The following is a 23,322-nucleotide window of genomic DNA, read 5'->3' as shown; positions in this document are numbered from 1 at the left end:
CAGGAGTGGCCTTTGTGTGGAGGAGGGACTTTACATGTCCTTTAGGACATCCAGTGACAGGGCTATGGTGATACCCCCACACCCCGAGCAGGTGATGTGCCAGCAGCTCTGCCAGCATTGCTCACCATGGTGTGCCAGCAAGGGATGGGTGGTGTGCAGCACCCTGTTCAAAGGCATCTCTAATTTACAGTTCCTCGGCTTTCAGAGGGTACCATGCATTGCTTTGGGTTCAGCTTCCTTTATCTCTTTCTTCCTTTTTTTCTCTCTTGCATCTTGTGAAATCCAAACTTTTTTTTCTACTTTTTAATTGTGTGAAATCAACTTGGAGTGAAAAGGCCACGAAGAAACTTTCTGACGCCAACTGAGTCTAAGCTGTGTCTTTGTTCTCAGCAGAGCTAAAGACCACATTAATCAGAAACTTTGCTGACCTTGTCTTTACTACCTGAATACTGAAAGACAAAAGCGACACAGTCTGGCCACATTTAAAAATTCAATTAAAAAATACCAACTACACAGGGATAAATATTATTATAGACCTCAGTGGGGTTAGTTGTAACTATGATAAAGGCAATGCCTTCTTTTCACTCTATTTTAATTTTTTCCCCCAAAAGAATAAAGCCTAGTTTTTGATTCTCCTTCTGATTAAGACAACTGTGTATGTGACAGAGTGTGCTCAGTGGTGTTGGGTCCCTAATGTTGGGGCTTTTAATAAGGAACAAAGTAAGAAATTCCTGAGAAGGGATGGCAAGCTGAAAGTGGAGAAGTAAAGCTACTAAAGTAGACCTGAAGAAAAACGTCCTTGTGTCCCTTTTTTTCAGACTATGCTGAAATATATACCTATTCCTATAGCCCTGGCAGAAGCAGACCAGACAAGGGGTGAGAAGACCCTGCTTAGAGCTGGACTCAGCATCTAGAAGCAAAGTGAGGTGAGGAGAGAGGTAACAGCACAACTCTCCCAAGGATAAAACTGAGAGCCTTTCATTGTGGCACCTGGCCGTGCCTTATGGATTTTATTTTTGACATATTAAGCAAACGAGTGGATATCCAGTCAGCTGAGAACGCAAGCAGCCAAACAGAGCGGAGAAAACCAAATTAAATCCCTTGGTGCTGACAGTGACGGGAGGAGAGGTGGCGGCTCTCCCCCTGTCCGCTGGCAGGCCCCAGCCAGGTGGGTACCGGCTTCGGTGCAGTAATATAAATAGGAGCAGGCATATCTTCTCTGGCTTGAACGTTCAGTTAAATAAAGGGCCAAATTCCTCTCAGAACGTCCTCCGGCCCCGCCAGCTGCCCCTGGCTCTCTCCTTTCCCGGCTTGCCGGCGGCCTGCCTGTGGGGTTTCCTTGCGTGCTGCACCTTTATCCACCCGCCCTCGCCGGCTCTGCTCTCCCCTTCGCCCCTCCTGGGCTCGCTGTCACCCTGTGGGGGCATGCCCGGGATGGCCGAGGGCTGCGGAGGGGCGCGGGGGTACCTGCGCTGCTGGGAAGCCGGCGGGGCCGCTGGCAAAGAAGTCCTGCTGGGTCTCGCCGAGTGCCGCGGGGGCACCGGGGAGCCGGCGGCGCTGCGCCGCCCGCCCGAGGAGCTGCGGGAGGCAGCGCTGTGCGAGGCGCTCCTGCCTTTGCCGGCAGACCTGTCCCTCTCAGAAGGGGTGTCAGAGGCTGTGCTGGAGGCGCTGCTGCCTTTTGAGTTCAAGTGCAGATTGGAAAGGTTTCTCATCAAACTGTGTGACAGAGGAGAGGAATTCCTCGAGTGGCTGATGGATGTGAGCTGCTGACTGACGGGAGCGCGCGTCCTCCTGACGGCAGCGGCGTAGGAGTCCTGGCTGCGCAGGTAGGGCAGGTAGTGGGTGACTGTGCTCGGGCTGTGGGGGTGGCCGTGCTGGAGGGAAATGGCTTTTGCTAGCTGCTGCATGCGCAGTGTCTGCATCCACTGACTGTCAGTGCCTGGCAAGGGAATGGAAACAGAGTCAGCTTGCCGTGAATCGATGGAAAACCGCTCTTGGGTTTACCGAAGGTGTGAGGTTAGGTACCAGGGTTTCTCTCGGAAGAACCTCAAACCACCCTTCCCCTCCCAGCCTTGCAGCAAATAGTCCTAGATTTGAGTATCTTCAATGTTATGGTTGAACATAATGTCGAGCTTTTAAAATAGCAAGCAATACAAATACTTCTGATGCCACTGCAGATTACAGAGCTTAGACTAGAAGACTGTCACTGAGCCATTCACTCAGACTGTTACTGAGCCATTCACTCGGCTGTTCAGGTGGGTTCCCACCCCCAAGTGCCTTCTGGTCATTTGAACCCAACCTGGTTTTAAACATGCCCTGTGATGCTCCTGGCAACCTCAGCAGATTTCTCCACAGCTTTTACTAGAAAAGAGCTTGGAGACCTCTGGAGCTGACACAGAGGTCACCCCAAGGTACCAGTATTGCTGCAACATTGCCTTCCAGCTGCACCTCTCCCATCTGGCACAGTCATGCTGTTCGCAGCCCAGCACAGAGAGGGAGTAGTGCAGAGCCAGTGCAAATCCCAGCTGGGGCAGCCACATTCACCTCCTCTGGCTCCAATTTCTTTTCAAACTGCTACACACCAGAAAAACCAGAGCTACTTTAGTTGTTGTTGCTACTACAAATTCAGAATTCAGATTTCAATCTACTTTGCATCCAGCTTCATGCAGAAAACTGACTCTGTATGTGGAAAAGTCAGTGAGGCATTAGGCTTCAGCCAGGCTGGCTCAGACAGTGCTTAACTGTGAGCAACTCAGGGTATTACAGTTCCCTCTACACCTACTGTCACAGCCCTGGGGTTGTAACAAAAGTTGTAGCTTTCAGAGATCACACTGAAGTGGTTTTGAAAGTCAGTCCCGTGGTTTCCATGAAAGCCTTTAGCAAATACAATAGCTGTAAATTTTCTATTTGAACTGCAAAGGCTGCCTGGTTTGCTACTTTGTGGGTAGAGCAGAGAACAGGAATTCCTCTTATCTGAGGCCACAGCTCTGGCCAAAGACCCATGGGGAGCAGCTAAAATAATTTTGTTCTAGAGAGATTTGAATTATTTGTCCTTAAAGATTGCTAATATGATTCCAACAAGAAAGCATAACCCTCTCTGCCTCTCGCTGGAACACTTCATTGACCATGGGGACTTTTGTGGGAGCTGGATAGCAGCTCTGTCCTCATTAGGATTTCTTCTGTTAAAATGTAATGGATGATCTCTTCCACTCCCCTTTTCCCCAGACTTTGTTTGAATCCAAAGAGATTTAAATCACTTCAACTTATTGTCAAGTATGTCAAAAGGAAACTGTCTTCCCTGTCATAGTGTGTATGACACTGACACAGCAGATAGCTCCACCTGCACTTGAAGGTGAACCTTCTTTCACAGAAAGACAGATGGGAATTGCCTCTTCTGGTTCTTAACCTCCTTGAAAGTCATGGTTTCAAAAGAAACATGCATGTCAAAATGGACTTGCTGGACACTATTGCCTCTGCCATTCCCCCGTGCCCTCCAACCAAGGCTGGATGTAAATCACAGACCTCATAAACCTGGAAACAGCAGGCTCAGGACTCAAGTTTGGGTCTTCATTTGATATCAACACTCAGGTGGCCATCACATGTGCTATGGGACTAGTGCTGATCTCCCTGAACGAGGGGCTCCATTTAGGCTGTTCAGTCCTTGCTCCTTACAGCCAACAGCAGTTGCCAGCCCAGGATCCAGCTGCCCAGCAAGGATCTCCCAGTGTGCCCTATGGGGCTGGGAGAAGGGGCTTCTCATGCCGCTCATGGGCTGGGGGGCTTTTCCCTCATGTGGTCTCTGAGCCACCAACTCTGTACACGGAGTTATGTGCTCTGTGTGGCAGCCCACAGAGGTAGTTATTTTAGCCTATTAGACAGGTATTACCCTTACCTTTGTGCTTGGATTTGGTGGTCTTTTAAACCTGGGATAGGTGGTCTGGTAAAGAAGACAGGCCAGAAGGTTTGCTAGAGCTGAGGCACAGCTTTCATGCTGGCTGGTAACCCACCTCCTTTGAACAGTGCCTATTCAATTGGCTGCTGACAAAACATTAGTGCTTCCATGTAACTCCTCCAGTGTGCCAAAGGGACAGACAAGCTCTCCCACCACTCACTGAAAAAAAAGCAACCATTTCGGTTTACAGCAGCTGAGCCAACCTGTGAAGATACACACCACACTTGGTATGGCTGCAGGGCTCATCACCCCAATACCAGGGTAACCTCTTATCTGCAAAGCTAATCTGGAGAAAAGATGTATCTTTAGGACATGTTCTAGGTTTCATTTGCATTATAAAATGTAATTGTGTTGCAAATGGATCACAATTGCTAAGGAATAAGCACACCCGTGTTAGATGTGTCTGTAGTCCAAACCCAGCACCTCTCAATTCACAGGGCCATTCTTCTACAGTTGCCAGTAGTGTACAAAATTGAGAAATTCCTCCTCTGCTCACTGGTATCTTGTTCCAGCTCCTGTACTGCCCCTCAGGTGTCCCAACCCAAACATTTGTGCAGCCCTACCATGAACTCAAAGAGAAAAACAGCTTGGGTGACAAACATCTTTACACGCAGGTCTTACAGGCAAAACGGTGCTAGAGTCAACTGAGATGAGTGTGAGTCTGTCAGCAGCATGAATTTATGAGGAAATGAAAACTGCATTGTAGAGCCCACTGCATTATTAAACGTATCTCACTGAACAAATTAAGCCCCAGAAGCCACGACAAACACCATTCCAGAAGTCAGACAGTGATGAGCCAGGGCTGGCTCAAATGGGCAAGCTGAGATGTGGAAGAAGAATGCTGTGGGAATATTTCCACAATTCCTCAGAGAAGAGCAGGATGTCAGGAGCACTTGTGTCTGCCAGGCTGGCAGTACTGTACTTGTCAAAACTGTATCATCCACAGGGGACTGTTTGTCTCTGAGGCTAGAGCCTCAGTATGTGTGTCCCACTGCAAGAGCACTGGCCAGAGCAAGAGCACCCACACATCTCTAATGCAAGGTGCCCTTTGTCCAAGCACAACATCAGTGCAAAGCTGTGTGCTGGGTGGCTAAGGGTGGGAGGGAAGAACTGGCCAAAGCACTCCAGTTGAGTGTGAGCTTATCACCATGGACTACTTCCAGCCTGCTTCCCATAGGAGCATACAGGGCATCCCCCTTACCCTTCAGAGACAGGTAACAGGCTACCGGGGGGAAATTGGATCTGATGGCCACCAATGTAAGCAAGTTAATCAGGGACATCAAGACTGGATGAGCCTGCGCTGCACTGATCATGCATTGGTAGTGTTTGCAGTCCTGAGGGACATGGGTCAGGTATTTAGGCTCATTAATTTTAGGAAAAGAGACTTCCAGCTCCTCAAGGACATAGTTAAAAGGATACCCTGGTGACAAGGGAGTGGAATAGAGCTGACAGATCTTTAAGGAAGTCTTCCATAGAGTGCAAGAGCTTTCCAGGAGCAAGAAATTGGGCAAAGAAGGCAAAAGACTGGTATGTCTGAGTAGGGAAGTGCTGGTAAAAGAAAGGGGAAAAAAGCAAATGCACAGGAAGTGGAAACAAGGACAGGTAGCCTGGGAAGAGTGTAAACATGAAGTTTGGTTGTGTAGGGATGTAGTGAGGAAGGGCAAAACAAAGCTGGAACTGAACCTGGCAAGGATGCAAAGAATAACAAGAAGGGTTTCAGCTATGTTAACAAAATAAGAAGTTCAAAGAAGGTGTACCCCCCTGATAAACAGCACTGGAAAAGTGGTAACAACAGATGGGGAGAAGACTTTGTCTCAATCTTCAATGTCAGCCTCTCTTTCCACTCCTATCAAGGCAATGGACAGCAGGATGAGGACTAGGAGAGTTAGGAAAGATCAGGAAAATGCTTCCTGATCTTAACATCAGTGGACAAGGGAAGAGCTACAGATGTCATTTATCTGGACTTCTGTAAAGCCTTTGACAAGATCCCCCCAACATCCTTCCCTCTAAATTGGACAGAGATGGATTTGATGGGTGGATTGTTAGGATAAGGAATTGGTTGAATGGTTGCATCTAGAGGTGAACAGCTCAGAGTCCTGGTGTACATCAGTGACAAGTGGTGTCCCTGAGGGGTCCGTACTGGGACCAGTGTTATTTATAATCTTCATCACTGACATACAGAGGGATTGAGCGCACCTTCAGCACACCTGCAGGTGGTGAGTGGGTGACATGCGTTGACTTTTTGCTGTCCTCCCCATATATGCCCTGCCCATGTCAGCAATGAAGTTCCCATGTGTTGACTTACCCGAGTCAGATCTGCTCCGTGAATTCCCCTCCGAACTGGGGAGCGAGGTCTGTATCAAGAGCTGTACTGCCTCAACCTCATCCTGTGCTTTCAGCTTGCTCCAGCAGATAGCTTGGATGTGCCTCGTGCTTTTGGGAGCTCTAACATCACTCTGCTCAGGAAGGACACAAGTGTCAGGATGTAACAACAAACAACACACTAAGTTCCCCTATGAGGGAACTTCCACTAGTGCCTGGGCAGCAGCAGTTGCTTCAATATAGAGCCTGTTTTGCAAAACCACTTAGCTAGTTCTCAAATATTTTTAGACTCTAGATAATTTTGGCTGGTACTTGTGATTATGCTAAAAATGTGGTAGTGAATAACTGCTTCAATTCTTGTACTCTGCAGAGGAAAGATCTGCAGGCCTTCCTCTAAAACACAAAAATACATTTTACTAGTTCTGTTCATGAGGATCGAATGTGCACTACTTTCTTCTAAAAGAGGTAGGACTAAGGTATTTTTGCAGGGGGACCCCCAACAAAATTTTCCTGGAGCATCCTTCAGTTTACTGTAAAGGACGTATGACTCCTGTGAGAAACTTCAGTCTGAAAGAAAACTACTTCTCCACTTCTGGGAAAAGCAAGCCAAGTCCAGGATTTCCCCATTGGTCCATCACTGCCTGAATGCTTGTTCAGGACAGAGCTGGAATCTCATTTATTAACCTTCTTCTGACATACAGAGTTAGTCTTTAAAAAATCAGTATTGTAAGTAACTGCAAACTCTTTATACAAAGCTAATTTCTATCACATCAAATTATATTCTGGGTTTTATTTTATCTTATCTTATTCTTGATTTCTCTTTTTTTTTTCTTCTGTTGCTTCTCTGCTCTCCTAATTAGCACATCACTGAAAAGAGAATAACCAGCCTCTTTAAATAATGCAAACAACACTGACCATTACACTTCAAGCAAAAGGAGCTTTCATCCTTGGGAAGAAGAGCCATCCCAGGCAGCAGTCTGAGGCCACTGTCTCTCTAAACTTCATTCACCTTTTGCTCTGAACTTTATATTTTACAACTAATTATAGGCTGCTGAGAACTTGATTATAGGATATTACAAAGCCAGAGGATGTTATTTTCCACACCTCCTGTGTAGGTTTTGTCTTGGATCAACTGTTTTATTTGTTTCTTAGAGCTTACCTCATATGTAACAACACATTCTACAGACTGGTGCTCTTCTATGCCCACAATCCATTTCTCCATTACAAACGGTGGCTGGAAAAAACATGGTGGGAGTTTTATAAGGTGCTCTCCATCTCCTGACTTGTTTCTAAATCACCCAAAAGGGATTTACAACGTTTGCCTCTTCATTCATTCCTATATTGTTAAGATCAATACTTTCCTTAAAATTCTGTGAGACAAAGCAATATACGTTTGAAATATTTACTTCCTGGTTTACAAAAGGAAACTGAGAAGAGATTTCCATACAGAACACAAAGCAGATGAGACAACATGGAATATTTTCAGGGGGGCATGAACCTTTTCCAATTTTGTGCGTGTACACTTTTGCTTCTGCTAGATTTACAGAGGAAAGCAAGAACAAATATCTGGAGATTCTCAAAGATATTTCTTGACAAATAAAAAAATGTTGAAGTATGTGAAAAGTTAATGTTACTGTATCTAGTTGTTGGTTTATTTAACTTCATGCCTTTTTTAAAGGAAAAATTGAAACGTCCAAGATTAAAATTAGACAGAAAACTAATGATAGTGATAAAAACAGTAATAATAGTAATAATAACAAAAAAAAAAATCAGAAGTGTTGTTCCAGAAATCACTAACCATAAAAATAGTGTTAGCATTAATTAAATATCGGAATCTTTTTTAGCAAATACACCTATATCACATTTTCCCTAAAATTCTGACTGTTGACAATCTGCTTTTCATTTTTTCCTTTAGAAAAAAATGACTAAAAGTTTCACCCCCCCCAATTTTGCCTCAAAAATTCACAGTTAAAAGCACTCAAGAGTTTGGGTGTTTTTACCAGTGCACATTAGAGCAGCATTCTAATTGGCAATCAAGCTGTATATTTTTTCAGTTAGAAATTTATTTTGTTAGCTATTATCAACTGGAGCATATTAATAAAAACAAACAATTAAAATAATAGCTAACAAAATGCCCTCTGCATCAACAAAACTTCTGTTCCTTAGGGAAAAGCAGTCTAAATGCTTACTGGTAAATATTTACAGGCAGGTTCTGACACAGGGTAAAATGCTCAGTGACAATGAATTGCAGATGTTCAGTGCTGTACTGTCTGCGATGGGTTTCAGTCTTTGCAATCCACTGGTGCATGAAAGAGAGTTTAGAACCAGATAAAAGTTCTAAAACCATGAAAAAAAAAAAAAAGGAAGAAAAAAAAAGAAAGAGAGAAAGAAAAAGACAACCCCCCGCCCCAGACAAATCGTATGAGGTTTCTGGAACATTTAAATTGGTTTCTTCTCTTGAAAAATGAAGCAATTTTTGGAACATTCTTTTCATTAAAATAGGTAATAAATTCAGAGGCTATAACATGGAATCAAAACAAGGAAATATAAATTAGTTCCTTCTCTTATTTGTCTATTGTAAACATTATTGCTAGCTTAAAGGAGAACCAAAATACCTAACTCCTATTATGATACAATTCTATTTAAAATGTGCATTTTATTTAAAAGCTGTCAAGAGATTGAGCTTCTGCAAGCACAAAAGTCGACTGCTGTGGTATTTTAATGTCTTTGTTTGAGATCTGTGAATTCATGAAAGCTTTAAGGCTGTAAATACCTTTGTCATCTTTAAAATCTCTACATCAGGTAGGTTAGTGTTGAATGTCACATCTTTTATGTAGGTTATTGCAATTTCATCCCCGTCCATCTCCATGTACATTTTCCATTTACAATCCTATGAATAATAAAAAAAAGAGTGCTGGATTGTTAGAATACAAATAGGAAAAGAAGACCCAACAACAAAACCCAAAATGAAACAAAACTGAAAGCCGAAACAACCGAAATCTAATCCTCAATATATGAAGGGAAGAAATAACCCAGTGAGAAAGTCAAGGGACATATACATATTTTACACATGTTTGCAGTACAGTGTTGATAATGGAAAACTCTCAGTCTTCTTGTTCCCTCTTCTCTCAGCTCACTCTGTGAGGCAGCTGCCACCTTGACAGGTCTGGATGTCTTCTGAGGTGTGGTGTCCCTGAGTGGCCTCACCTGGACAGACAGCCTGCTGGAGCATGTGGCTTGGGAGCTCTGCACACCCCAGGGCAGTGGAGGGACAGGGCAGTGATGGGAGCCATCACTTGAGGGCACAGTCAGAGCTGGCAGCCAGGCACAAGGACATTGTCCCGGTGAACCCAGGAATAAACAACCAAAATCTTCACTTCAAGTCAACACCTTCAAGACAATCGCTCAAATAATGGGCAAAGGACAAGCTTGTTATCACAGCTCAGTTATTTCAGATACTGAGAGCCCAGGGAGGCACTGAGCATCCTCAACTTCTGCTTGCCTCCAACTGCATTATTAATTGTAACGAAGCTCAGCTAAGAAAATAATCACAGTGAGTTTAATAAACCACAGCCAATAAAAGGTGTCCTTAAACAACCCCCTGAGCTGAACAGTGACAACTGGCAGCATCCTGCAGGACATCCCACATGGACCGAGTGCTGGGGCTGGGGTTCGTGTCTGTGGCCAGGGAGGCTCCCACTGGGGACCAGAGACTGCCTGTCCATGGTGCAAACCAGCCAACATTTGCTGGTCTGCCTGGCAGGTGCTTTGGGGATGAGATACTGTGCAGTGCACTGAGCTCCTCCAAAAATCAGTCCCCTGAACGACCACTCTGCCACTGAAGCAGTGTCTCCACCTCCATACAGGAAGGAGGGAATCTTGCCTTCACAAAGACAGAAGCTCCTCCAGACGTGCCAGGGGTTCAGGGGTCTGTGTGTGCCACATGCCACCTGTAAGGCACGTGTGGGCTCAGCGCTTGCAGGAGGCAGTCTTCACCTTGGTTTTGCTCAGAAAATATCAAAGCTTTCAGTGGGGACACAGATGGACACTTAGGGCCATGGGCTTGTGTAAGCAGTTATTTGCACAGACAAACACACAGCAGCCTAAAAAGTATCCGTTTGCACAGGTGATTATCTGTGGTGTTTGCACATGCGTCTCTCATAAGTGTAATGCAGGAGCTCAGCCTTCAGAAGGCTCAAAGCTTTCCATCACACATTGAATTGGCAATTCCAAATTAAAGAAAACTGAAATATAGTAATTTCTGAACTGCAACAAGAATTTATGTTTATGACAGCATTTGGCCCTGTGTGTCCGTCTGTCCATTCTAAAACCTTGCACATTTTTCAAGCAGAGAGGCCGTGTGAGTTGGTTTTCGCACTGCCTTGGTGCGAGTTTGAGTGATGGGAACTGCAGTTCAGTGGTCAGGGCACCAACCAAGACTCAGAGGCACCAAGTTCAGTTTCCAGTTCTGGTACTGGCTTCCTGTGCAACCTGCTCAGGTGCTGAAGTCACCCTTGCCTCCATTTCCTAATCACAGACTGTATCTCTTTGCACGTCTCTTTTCTGTCCTGTTTTTTACATTTGTGAGCTGACCTAGGGCAACGCCTGTCCTCTCCCAGGCAGGTTCAGCACTGTGCACCAGCTCTGACATGAGGAGGGCACGTGCTTTGAAACAGAACAGCAACAGCAAAGCAAATTGTCTCCGACTCCTCCTCATCTCTCAAACTGTGCTCCTCTCCCTGCCCAATGTTCTTGTTGCCAGACTTTTTTGCAGGAGATTCATGCAAGTGTAAATCAAACCTGAGGTTAGAGACAAGATGCTTGATGACATTTGTAAGTTTTACAAAAAAACACCAGAGCCAAGAAAAGAAAAAAATATCAACATAAAGTACTATCCTCCAGTTAGTTCAGCACATCTCTTGCCATCTCTGGCAGCACACATACCAGTGCCAAGCACTTGAGAGCTAGAGCTGCACCTTGTGCCAGGGCTCCCATGCCCTCCTGACTCAGGATTTTGTCCTGTTCACTCACATTTCCCTGCAGACTAGATCTGACAAATATGATCTCATTTTAACAAACAAAATAAATCAACCAACCACCTCTAGAGAAAAGTGATGTACATCCAGGGTCAGGCAGGGGTTGGGCACTGCCACTGTCTGTCCCCTGCCAGATCTGCTGCACAGGCAGGATCCCTCTCCATGCGGTCATGGACCAAACTGCCCCATGCAGGGGTGGATGCCTGAGGCCTGCACAAACACTGCCTTCCCCAGCTCTGAACTGCATCTTCAGAGAAACACACTCTCCTGTCCCTCAAATCCAGTCCCCAGACCTTTGGTCCTCTTTGGAGCCCTCTCCAGCCACAGTGTGCAGATAGCAAGATACCATAATAGGATGCCCGCTCTGTCCCTCAAAAATACATGTCTCATTTTATTTGGAAAGGTTTTCATTTTGTGTTATTAGAAAATCATTACTGTAATGGGGAAAGGGAGAATGAGAGAGAGAAGGAGCAGATAAGGAGAGTGAGAGGCAAGGGGATGTTGGGAGGAAAATATATAAAAAGAGAGGGAGGGCGGGAGGGAGGAAGGAAGGAAGGAAGGAAGGAAGGAAGGAAATAGAAAAGGCAGCAGGCAAGTGACTTTAGAATCGAGGCACCTAGCAAATATCTAAGATAAGTAGGTGGTTACTTGTCTTACAAACCTAGTAACCATTCTGTTCAACCACACAGTAAATAATGCAAGATTTGTGTGCTGTAGAAAGAAAGGAACATATTTCCCTGTTTTCTAATGGAGTTCCAGATTCTTATAATAGGAGATGCTCCTCTATTTAAGCAAAAATTTAACTAGAAAAACCAAGCATATGAATTTCAATTATTTGATGAACTGTAGCCATATGACTTCTTAGATCAAAACTACATTTAATGCCAGGCATATGTGGGAAAATAATTTAGCAATGGCTTGTTCAAAGTGTCTGCTTGATAGATATGCTTACACAAGTCCTTCAAAGAGACTTCTCTGGATATCTTGTCATTCAAGCATTAAAATACCTCCCAATATCTACCTGCTTGATTTTGATCTAAATAAAAAATTTCAGCTTTTTGTTTTACAAAATTATCTAATTTCTGAACTGAAAGGCACAACTGGCAAAACTTTGTGCAAAAACATTTCCAAATAACACTTTGACAAAGCAAATAAATCAACAGCCTCTGAAAATTACTGTACAAAAGAAAAGCAAATCACACATGTATTTGAGCTGCTTCTTTCTCTTTGAAACAGGAAGTAAGAACACTTTAAAAATTAAGCCTCCAGCTTACTGTGGTGACAATACTCCTTTAACCCCATATGCGTTTATGTCTGCAAAAAAAACCTGAAAGGGAAATGAAAAAGATCAGGCACAGGCTCTAAATAGCAAACACATATCCTGCAACAACAGTTTAAAACCTTTGCTAGGGAGGCACTTCATTTTTCAAGGGGGCCCAAATCAAGGATTCATTTTAAAATCAGTGGTTGCAATAAACTTTTTTTGTTTTTTAAAGATTGAAATAAAACTGGAAATGGCATTGCAGCAGATAACTGGATATTAGAAGAAAAGTAAGATGTAGCGCAGGATGAAACAAATAAGAAAAAAAATGTTGGCCATGCTGATACTAAAAGTAGTAGCATGTTGATGATTTAGGTCCCCAGAAGCTCCTTTACATTCTTAGCTATTATCTATCTCAGCTGCTGAAACCTGCTGTTTTAAAGGCATTAGAGTTGAACATCTAGTGACAGCACTTGGGTTATTTATCATTATGTATCACCCTGCTACACTATATTTTATTATACTGGATTTAAAGGAAGATAACACAATTATGGTTAATTTGCTTCTCTTCTTTATATGTATAGTGTCATGACCCACCACAGCTTTGTCCCATGAGATATTTTTAACCAAAAAGAAATCCACAAGAAACTCTCCCTAAAAATTCCATTAATAACCTCTTGTAGCATGTATAGGTTGCAGGGTCTGGAACTAAGAATGTTTTAATCTCTTCAGCAAAACAATGTCTCATAATGATCTACAGGACTATTGCTGCACTGATGAAGAATCATACATAATTCAGCACCTTTCACTTGGCACCACTGTGATATCCTCATTAGCAGTGGCTCACAGTGGCTGTCAGATGGTGTCCATGCGAATGCAGGCATTATATTGTCTTTGAGATGTGCAGCTGCTTCCATGACACTGCCAGTATATAAAAACATGACGCCAGTTTGTTTTATTTAGTGCTAAACCTTCCAGTTTGTAAAAACAAGGCTGACACAGAGCCTGACATGAGGCAGTGAAAATAATTAGCTCTCATTTTCTCAGCCTCCTATTTCCTTCTCCCCGCTGTGTTCTCTTTCCACTAAACCACCACATGTCAGTCGAAATGGGAGGCAATTAGTGGGCTCATTTCAGTCCCCACAACTGTGCTGAAAAGAAAGTATTTATGATGGCACAATGAACAGCTGAAAGATTAAATAACATTTGCCTTTTGAAAAGAAAATGACTTCTAGCTAAATGGGCAATTTTTGATTATTCTCAAACAAGCTTAGAGTAGTTGGTTTTTAAAATACAAGAAAGGAAAATGAGTCATTTTTAGGTGAAAGAATCAAATAAAACTTGACACAGTAATGCAAATAACTGATGTTTTATTGCAAAATATGTAAATGTGTTATACCCTTAACAATGGCTGGTGTCTCAGGTCAGGGCAGGCTGCTGCCAGCCAGGCTCCAGCAAGAGAAGGTGGCTCCACCGCTGGTTTTGTTTCAGCTGTGCAGGCAGAAAAAAAGAGGGGCGGAGGGGAGGCCTTGCGAGAGAGATGGTCTTAAAATGTACAGAAACAAAGCAAGAGGAAGATATATTTATGTTATCAGTTGCCTGGGTGCCTCCTCCGAGCTGGAGCCCTTACTCCCCTGCAAGGCAGCAGGCACTGACTGGCTGCAGCTTAGCCTGGAGAAGCATGAGGCCCCTTAACAGTTACGCAGAGCAGCCAGCACCACCAAAAATATCTGTCCCCTGGCAGCGCCCTTCTTCAGCAGCCAGGGCTGTGGAGCTCTGTGCACAACAGAGTGGCACATAATGGTAAATACCGGGCACTGCTGTGGGTGCCCCGAGAACAGGGGCTTGCAGCAGGCAAAGCAAGAGCTCAGTGATACCCCAGCATCTACCAAAAGCTGGCCCTGCCATGTGATCAGAGGCAAACGGGGGTATTGCAGTCGCAGGTATCATCCGCATGAGCAGCCTGCTTGCAACAGCAGGATGGTAAAGGTGGAAGCATGAAAAAGGAGTCCCTTCCCTGAGGGCTGCATGGGTGCCCTCCCGTACTGTCTTCCAGTGGCATTTCCTGTGGACCACTCGTGGGGACAACGTGCTGGAGCCGTGCAGACACCACGTCCCCACTGCAGCACGTGGAGTGACTGCTCACACTCTGGGACTTGCAGCTCTGCAGGACATCAGCTGAGGGAACAAGGGTGCTCAGGAGATCAGGAAAGGCATGGCAGGGCCACTGTTCTGCTGGGAACAAAGGCTTCTCTTCCAGGCTTTTGTCTGGATAGCACATGCCAAGCCTACAGATCACTGGGAACCTGCCTGTGCTTCTGCAGACCTATCTGCAGTATGTGAGAGATAACATGTGGAAGGCAGCAAGTTAATTCAGTGGCCAAGGTATAAAAATAAAACTTTGGATTAAAAAGTCTAGAAAGTCAAGTGAACAAAATACCTACCTAAAAAGTCTATGTCTCTTCAGGGCTACGGAATAATTTCTAATTGGAATGCCTGGTCTAGCACTGCCTACACAAACATTTTTAAAGGTCTTGGCTTGAGTTTGACTTCAGTTACACATGGATGCTACAGCTGGAGCAAACCCAATGAAGATGATGGAGTTATACCAGCTCCACCTCATGCAAAAACAACACATGGTACTGAAAAGAGTCTTTGGAAGAAAATACCAGGAGCTCAGATCACCTGCACTGATTCACCTTCTTAGCAGACTACAGTATTCTGTTCTTAATGGTGGTAGCAATTTCTAATGTGGCTGTGGTTTTATTTTACAGCTTATGTAATTTTTTGTGTCCCCTCACTGACTACTTGATAGAATAGGAACAAATCTATGAAAATAGCACACAAACACAGCTACTCTGATTCTTGCATTAACTATTAGTCTTTAGTACTGAAAGCATTGTGCTTTGACATGGAATTACAGAGGGAGGATTTAGAAGATGAGGTTTTGAGATAAGGACAAATAGCCCCATGTTAGAAAGTCAAGGTACCTGTGATTATTTTGTAAAGGAAGGGTTAGATAAAACCAATTCCTCCTCCATTTTCACTTACTGAAGAGGGTTAAAATACCTACAGAGCATGAGAGAATATAAATGACTGAAAAACTGTAGAACTGAAATTTCAAATGCTATAACTTGGCTCTTGCTTTATTTTTAAGAAAGTAAAGAAAGAATTTATGAGCGTTGATATGGTGGGAGGGTGGGGAGGAACAAGCAGCAGAAATGGTCTCAAGCCCTTGTGAAACTGCATTCCAGTTACAACTATTTCAGTACTGATTTTTTGTACTGCCTGCATTTTGCTGGCCTGGGCTTCTCCACATGAAGAGTTGGTCACAATGTCGCTTTAAAGTAGCCTTAATAGTATATTACCTTTGCCACTACACATTTAAATAATAGCATTAAAATACATCTCAGTTTGGATATTCAAGGCTAGAAAATAGTTCACACGGTTAGCAGATGGCTTTGAAGAGGCTCTGCTTCTTACCTTGTCAAATGGAGGGAGAGGTAAGTGGGGAAAAATCAGGCGAAATGGTGAGCCAACTTCAAGGCTTTGTGTTTGGATATAGGTCAAATTGTGCCACTCTCGGTAAAAAATGAAAACATTCAATGGCATAGTGAAATCTGCCCTTTTGAGGACCAAAACTAAAGAATGCATCAATAGAAGGCAAAAAGACTGTAAGGCATCCTTCTCAAGGGGTTTGGTGATTCATCAGTGTGGAGCTGACATAGCTCAGGCACCTTTCTCTGATTGGGAAATTTTAATGAGCCATCTAGGATGAGAAAGCCATTGAAAATTCCCCCTGCAGTCCTGCAAATCAGCTCAAGCCACAACTGCCAGGGTTTGTTGTTTTACTCTCCGTCTTGGACTTAATTGGTGGTCCCCTGCTTTTTTTTTTTTATTTGTGGGGGGAAAAAAAGTCTAAATCTATCACCTTTCAGCTCATTGGGAACTGTGTACAGAAAGGTCATGAAAAGGCAGTGAATGGAAGTAACCACATAACTTGAACTACAAGAGTTGGAAAAGAAACCTCTAAAAACCAGGTTAGCTTTGCAGTGCTCACTCCTGATGCATTCAGAGAGCACAGAGGTCAACTGAGCTTTTATCGCCTCCAAAGATGCAGCTAAAAAAGGAAGGAAACTGTAATGAAATGACTGCATCTGTCAGCTGGTGGAAACCAACATAATCCCACTACAAGATGCAGTTTAAATTAGATAAAAAATATGGGGCTGGTAAAGCTGTTTACTGGGAAGTCAATGTTTCATTCAGCACACAGAAAAGGCTGAACATTCAAATGCTGTCCTGAAGCATATCCAGCAGGATCCTTGCTAAAAGGCACTGCCATTCCTAAGGCCCTTAAGTTTCTGCCTGCTGACGAAGAAAGGTGTGCTGGCTGTGCTGATGGGGCAGAGTGCAGTGCCCAGGAGAGGACACCTGTGCCCTGAGGAACCGTCTTCACACCACAGATGGAGCTGTGCTCTTACCAGCCAAACACATCCGAATTAACTGGCACTCCTGAAATGGTTTCTGGGTCCTGGACCAGCTTCTCCAGCACTTTTATATCTGGTGGAATTGCTGTACGTCATGATGCACTCCACGGCTGCACCCGCTCTACAGCTTTAGTTTGGACCAGGAGGCTTTTGTTCTATGTGTCCATCGTGTCCCATGCTTGGGCAGAGCCACCTCCAGTGACACGGATGGCTTGGTTCCAGATGCAACTACATCAGAAGATGCAGCACAGTAACTAAAGGGAAGTTGATTCAGAGACCAGCACAGAGCCAGCCTGGTGTAAAACCTCCCAGCATGACCTGTTCTCCTTACAGAGCCCTTCCTGCTGCACTGCACCACCTCCCAGCTGAGCCTACTAACCTCTGCCACTGTACACAAGTCTAGCAGCCAACACACCACCCAGGGAACACACACCCTCAATGCATAACCCAGATTTGAGCTTATTGCCTCTTTTCCTCATGATTAAAACAGGAGAAATGCTTCTTAGTTAGGCAGCTGGTTATAGGGACTGATTAGGGTAAAGTCCCTTAGAGAAATTTATTTTTAAACTGATGTAGGCCAGCTTTTTAGCTATAAAGATGGTGGAAGGTATGATCCCAAGTGCTTCTGCTGACCCAGTTTTACAGGAACAGGCACCACTCTTTTACAAAAATGAGACAATAAAAGAAGTTTAAACCCTTCAATCCTGGTTTTCACCCTTTTCCCAGTTCATTTTGGAACAAATCTAGATGGCAGCTCAAAGCAGCCTCTAGGGGAGCCAGAAGATTGTATGCAGGGGTTTTCAAAGAAGCAAGCTAGCCAAATTTCCTATACAGTTTGCATCACACCATTCTTTGTTAATGTTATATTTAATGCAAATTACTTGCCCATGTTGGCCCTAGCACCCTGCCCAGAAATTCCAACAATCTGCTCTTTCCAGTTCACTTTTTCAAACTGGCTCTTTCAGATCTCAGACAGATGCTCCCAGCCCAGACATATTCAGGTGACAAATTGTGCATTCCCTGGAATGGCATCACTAAGCACACGGGGTGCTGCAGCAGGGCAGCTGACAGGGGAGGCATGCCTGGCATGCAACCACAGCTTCAGAGGCAATGGCTTTCTTAGAAAAGGGCCCAGCAGCACACAGAGCAGACAGGACCAATTAGGAGCTCACAGGGAAGGCAGGACCAAGTAAAAAATGTTGTCAGAAGCCTGCAGAGGTTATGTCAACACTACACAGGCCCATTGAACTTCAGCTTACAGTCTCATTTGCACATTTTGCTGTCATGGCTAAAACATCTACTCATCTTCAAACTTAAGGAGGCATTAGTACAACATGAATTTCTCTCCAGTGCTCAGAGGTCTATTTGCTCCTTCTCTTGCTCTTTCCTGCGGGTGGTTGCCCAACTGCTTGCACTATGGCTCACAGCCCATATTGGAAATGGAAGGGAGATATGAGTTTTTTCATGGACTTTTAGTTCCTTTAAGAGTTAGTTGCACATGGGAGAGAAAAATGCACACCTACAAAAAAGCAGCTGTACAGCTGCATAAGCAACAAGCATTCAAGAACACTGAGACAGTCTAAGTAATTCACATAGTGAGAAAGAAGATTTTTATAGGAAAAAGAAGTACTCAGGATAAAAGAAACAAACTAAAAAAGGAAATCTTCAGACAAAAAGCTTTTTCAAATTGATGAAATTATTTCAGTATGAGTACAAGTTCCTACTAAGTTCAAACCTAAATGCCTTCTCTGCAAGCACCACCAAGTACAGAAATCAAGAGCCTTCTGCAAACAATATGCCCTGAAAGCAAAGCAGCTAGATAACACAAGATGAAAGTCAGCCTCCCACAAGTTTAGGGTGGACACACATTGCAGATTTATCAAATACAAAAGGAAACAAATCCTGCTGTCACAACCCCTGATTCTAGCTCAGAAATGCTTTGCACACCATTTCCACATAGATGATTAATTCTAAAACCCTTGAATTCAGAGTCCATGGCAAGCTGGACAAAGCAAACAAAAAGAATGGGACAAACCTCACTCTTGAGAAAAAACAATGTGGTAGAAATCCTTTGCTGGAACATCTGGAGTCATCAACGCTCCTGTTACACAGGGTGTAATGAGAGACCCTTGAACCAGCTCGGCTTGGAGCTGAGGTTTGATTAGGATGTGGCACGCTGGCAATTGCTGGAGCACAGCAGTTTTGTGCAATGTGCTCCAACCACCCCTCCCTCCTTCCCCAGTACCATGAGGGCACATGGTCTCCACCAGGACCAGTCCTGCCCAGCCAGCAGCCATGCATACCATGTATTTTCCAAACTCCTCCTGGTTGCATAAAACAGTATCTCCTTTCTGTTGAGACAAAAGGAAGTCTGCCCACCAACACCAGGCATATGCCACTGCTCAACTGTCAATGTTTTTTTTGAATAAATGGATTACCATTTCACACTCAGTGGGATAAAAGGAACAAAATTAAACCCCAAATTACAAAAATTACAATTTAAAAAATAGGTCATAAGGAAACAAAAGCTTTCAGCCAAAACTTTCTGTGCCATTCTTTTCTTCCTTGTTTGTTTTGGTAGATAGTTCCTCATCACTCATGCAGCCCCATTTGCCACCTTGACATTCAGTCAGCACTTTCCAAAACAAGAGAATTCTCATCCAAATTTATCTTTTGTGTCCAGAAGATACTGAACCCTTTGGGTAGGGACTTTTAACCAAACCAACTGATCTAGCACTCCCAGCTTACCTTTGGACCGTTACCCGGCTTCAAGTGATAACCAAAAACAAGTTCAAGATTCACTACTTTCTCTATGCTTTCTTCAGCTTCACCTGCAGAATCCTGCCAAAAAAAACCAGGCAAAGGTGAGAATTCACATCTACCACAACCCACTGGGAGACAGGAGCACACCCTTTGGCGGCAGAAAGGATTTGCCTTTCAGGTGCTACAAGTCTGGCAGGCAGCAGAAAGGAGACATCACATTCCAAACGGGGCAAAGGCTTCTGCGTGGGTTTAGAGCTGGTAGTGGATGGCAACTGGGAGATGCTGCACACTTTCTGCTCTTGGCTGAGTTACTCTGGCAGAGTGCAGTGTCCCTACGAGCACTGTGACAGCCTCTGCCACTGGAATTGCAGCTGGCACAGCAAAGCAAAGCAGCAATGCTCTGACTTTCATTTTCCCCTCTGGGGAACAGAGTTTTGCTATATGAAAATTTGCTTTACGTGGATTTCATTCTATTGCTGCACAATAAATTGTGACTAAAAAAGCTACTTCAGGATTTGGGGTCTAGAATTCCTTGGTTAGCTTACTGAATTAAATAAAGCAAATATCTGCTCTAGCAACACCAAAATTCTCAAACACCCTCTTCCTTTTGCATGGGTCTTATTACTGATTATCAGAAAACTAATGGGTTAACATAAGGGTGGCAAGACACAAAATCATCCTGTCATCCTTCTCTCCTATAACATTAGCAAACTGGGGAATTGTGGGCTTATTCTGGGCCAGGGGTCTGCTGTTCTTCAGTGGTGACCAGTTGGTGGCAGCAGTTTGGAGGAATGGCTCTTCAAAGTAGTTTCTGATTAATGACAGCAAGCAAATTGCAACCACTTGTCATTTCATTTAATTTTACCAGCTCCATGATACAAACTTAGAACTTCCTTGAAAACAATTTCTATTATCCTATTATTTGTTCTGATGTGACCCATTGCTGCTGTGGACTCTTCACATTCGTTACAACCCTCTGCAGGAACTGCAACCTTGCCCTCCCCTGAATGGGGGAAAGTTGAGACGTAAGAACAGTGAAATATTCATACCAGCATGAGAAGCACGTCTTATATCAACAGTGAGACTTGCCTTAATTAATGGTGGAAAATGAAATAGATTTAGGTAGTCATGGGTTAACTTCTCAATAGCAGTCTAGAAAAAAAATCAACAAAACCAGATGGGAGTTATTTAGTATCTCATCCTGCAAATATCAGCATGAAAAACAGCACCACCCCACATGCCCTCTGTTTTCCACTGTGGATACATCAGGGCATGTGAGAAGAGTTTAAAATATAGCCCTGTTCTGGAAACTGTTGTGGTAGATTGGCCCGGATTTGCGTTCAGAATCAGATCTGCTTAATCAGAAAAAGAGATGTTCAGGGGGCATGTTTTTGTTGTTTTTATTTATGCTCAAATCAACCCAGGAAGTGGAGATCTTTCATTTTGGACATTATTGACTTTATTAAGTTTCAGTAATTTTCTCTGTAGGAAATGTAAATTAAATCTATCAGTTATGGTATGTGGGCATGGGAAAAATGGCTGATGAGCAAAACGGGAATAAATTTTTGTGACTTAACAAAGCTAAACTTGCAGGACTAGCAATTACAAGTATCTTTACTAGCAAATTGGGATCTAAAATGATTGAAACCCAACAGAATTATAGGCACTGCTTTTATAGAATCCCTTTTCCAAAGCTGACTGCCAGAAAACTCTCTCCTGTGCCTACAGTACTAATACCATTACTGCTGTCATGATCACATTTTCCAGACCGTGATTTTTTTAACTCATTACAAACATCAGACATTTAAAACACTGTTTAAAAAGCAAAGTTCTAAGAGCAAAAAACCCATCTGTCAATCAGCTTTAAAGTTTTCAACTGAGTTTTGTTAGTCTGAACGTGCTTTACACTATAAATGAGATGTGGAAATCGAGAAGCTGAGATTTCAGTTCAAATAACTGTTTTGTATCTCTTTCTCCTTCAGCTTAAGAGAGTTCTCCTTGAAGATTCCCAAGCTTTTCCGGTGGGAGAATGGCCCTCCTAGGTGAAGCTGCAGCAGTACTGCCATCCTGCTCACAAGAAAACTAAGAACTACAGAGGAGTATAAAGACCACAGCACATTTTCATGCCTCATAAAATGCTCAGGTTGCTTTGAGTTCTGGATCCATATGAAGCTATAATTCCGTTTATTTTAGATACCAAATATGTTCTCTATTTAGCTTTGTAACTTTTCTTGTTGGTAATACTACTGAAACTCCATAGACTCCGTAATACTCACACCATAACCTACTGCACCATTCAATATATGCTGATAATACCTTTAAATGGATGATGTGTCCCCTGGAAACAATTCCCATGTCCTTTAAATCCTCTTCTTCTAGAAGAAGCAATTGCTTCCCAGTGATATGATGTTCCTTAAACAAGCTAGCATAGACACTCATTTCACCAGAAGCATCGCCTTAAGATAAAAGAGGTTATTCAGAAACCCACATGGCACTTTATTGGAGGGGGGGAAAATGAACAAATGTATATTAGTTCATAAATGTGAGCATGAAAGGACATATGAATAGCTTTTACCTTTTCTAGTAAGTTGTTGCATCCAGAAAAACTGCAAAAAAGAGGAATCAATCCTGAAGTTCAAATTAGCAAAATCTTGTATTACAGTTATTTGGAGTTCACAAGTAATCATCCTTTTTAAACAAAATTTAAAAGTATTTCTCATTTTGGGATAAAGGACTCAGGATTCACCAATGCAAGTGATTACTTTTATTTAGCTTTTCCAAACTGCCTTCCACATTGCAGCCACCTTTCTCAGTTTATTGTCATGAAGAACTGAAATGACCAAAGCAGAAGCTGAGAAATGTCATGTGCTAAAAGGGCTGAAGTGAAGGAGCCAGGGCTTTTATGGTTTTTGCACTGGCTTTCCAGACAGTCCTTTGGTAAATGTCAGCCAAACAACCCCACGATGCATAAGACATAAAGGGAGTGCTTCATAGGACATTAAAATAATTATGACACATCACTATGTCAGAGATAAATCATTGATGTGTCCTGTTTAGCCTTTTAACTGAATAAAAATGTATAAAGTACTCAATGCCATTATTTTATGAAAGAGAGGCTCCACACCCATTAAAAAGCTGTAAACTTTTCTTCAGTCAATTGCCATCCAGATGGCACACAGTGGGTTAAAACCTTTGAACTCATTTTGTCCTGTCCAGGGTCGGCACTCCCACGTTCCTTCAACAAGGACCCAGGAATGTCCTCCTGGCTGCTGACAGTTCCCAGCTCCCACTATTTTCTGGACACTGGAGAATGTGGCTGTTTTATGAAGGTAACTCAAATTTACTCCTGGCCATTTCAAGCCTTTCTGGAACACAAGTTTCACCAAACAAACAGCACTAAAATCTCACCTAGATGTTCTGATCTGGCCTTCCCTCCCACCACGCCCACTGTAATTTGTCAGAGAGCTCCAGCATCACAACCCTGGCCACATTAACACAAAA

The 23,322-nt window shown here is 43.5% G+C and overlaps 1 protein-coding gene and 1 long non-coding RNA gene across 6 annotated transcripts in view; one reads left to right on the top strand and one right to left on the bottom strand.

Annotated features, from left to right (window-relative positions):
* Positions 1 to 23,322, bottom strand: part of MAP3K20 (mitogen-activated protein kinase kinase kinase 20) — a 92,533-nt gene that overhangs the window by 1,570 nt on the left and 67,641 nt on the right. For 3 of the 5 annotated variants that reach the window (XM_038142861.1, XM_038142859.1, XM_038142860.1), the window contains exons 13-20: positions 22,397 to 22,427; positions 22,138 to 22,277; positions 20,911 to 20,973; positions 19,807 to 19,899; positions 9,048 to 9,164; positions 7,434 to 7,508; positions 6,258 to 6,408; positions 1,260 to 1,939 (exon numbers count right to left, since the gene is read on the bottom strand). In XM_038142861.1, coding sequence (XP_037998789.1) covers positions 1,260 to 1,939; positions 6,258 to 6,408; positions 7,434 to 7,508; positions 9,048 to 9,164; positions 19,807 to 19,899; positions 20,911 to 20,973; positions 22,138 to 22,277; positions 22,397 to 22,427 — 1,350 coding nt within the window. Of the gene's footprint in view, positions 1 to 536; positions 1,940 to 6,257; positions 6,409 to 7,433; positions 7,509 to 9,047; positions 9,165 to 19,806; positions 19,900 to 20,910; positions 20,974 to 22,137; positions 22,278 to 22,396; positions 22,428 to 23,322 lie in introns of those variants that run through there. The other 2 variants (XM_038142858.1, XM_038142862.1) reach the window with 2 other exon arrangements.
* LOC119703265 lies at positions 1,696 to 23,311 on the top strand. Its single transcript, XR_005257604.1, has 3 exons — positions 1,696 to 1,826; positions 21,804 to 21,964; positions 23,038 to 23,311. It is a non-coding gene; the product is annotated as an uncharacterized LOC119703265 (long non-coding RNA).

This window comes from Motacilla alba, chromosome 7 (assembly GCF_015832195.1).
Source record: "Motacilla alba alba isolate MOTALB_02 chromosome 7, Motacilla_alba_V1.0_pri, whole genome shotgun sequence".
Classification (NCBI taxonomy): Eukaryota; Metazoa; Chordata; class Aves; order Passeriformes; family Motacillidae; genus Motacilla; species Motacilla alba.
Note: the sequence above shows the minus strand (reverse complement) of the source record. Positions and strands in the feature narration are given on the sequence as shown.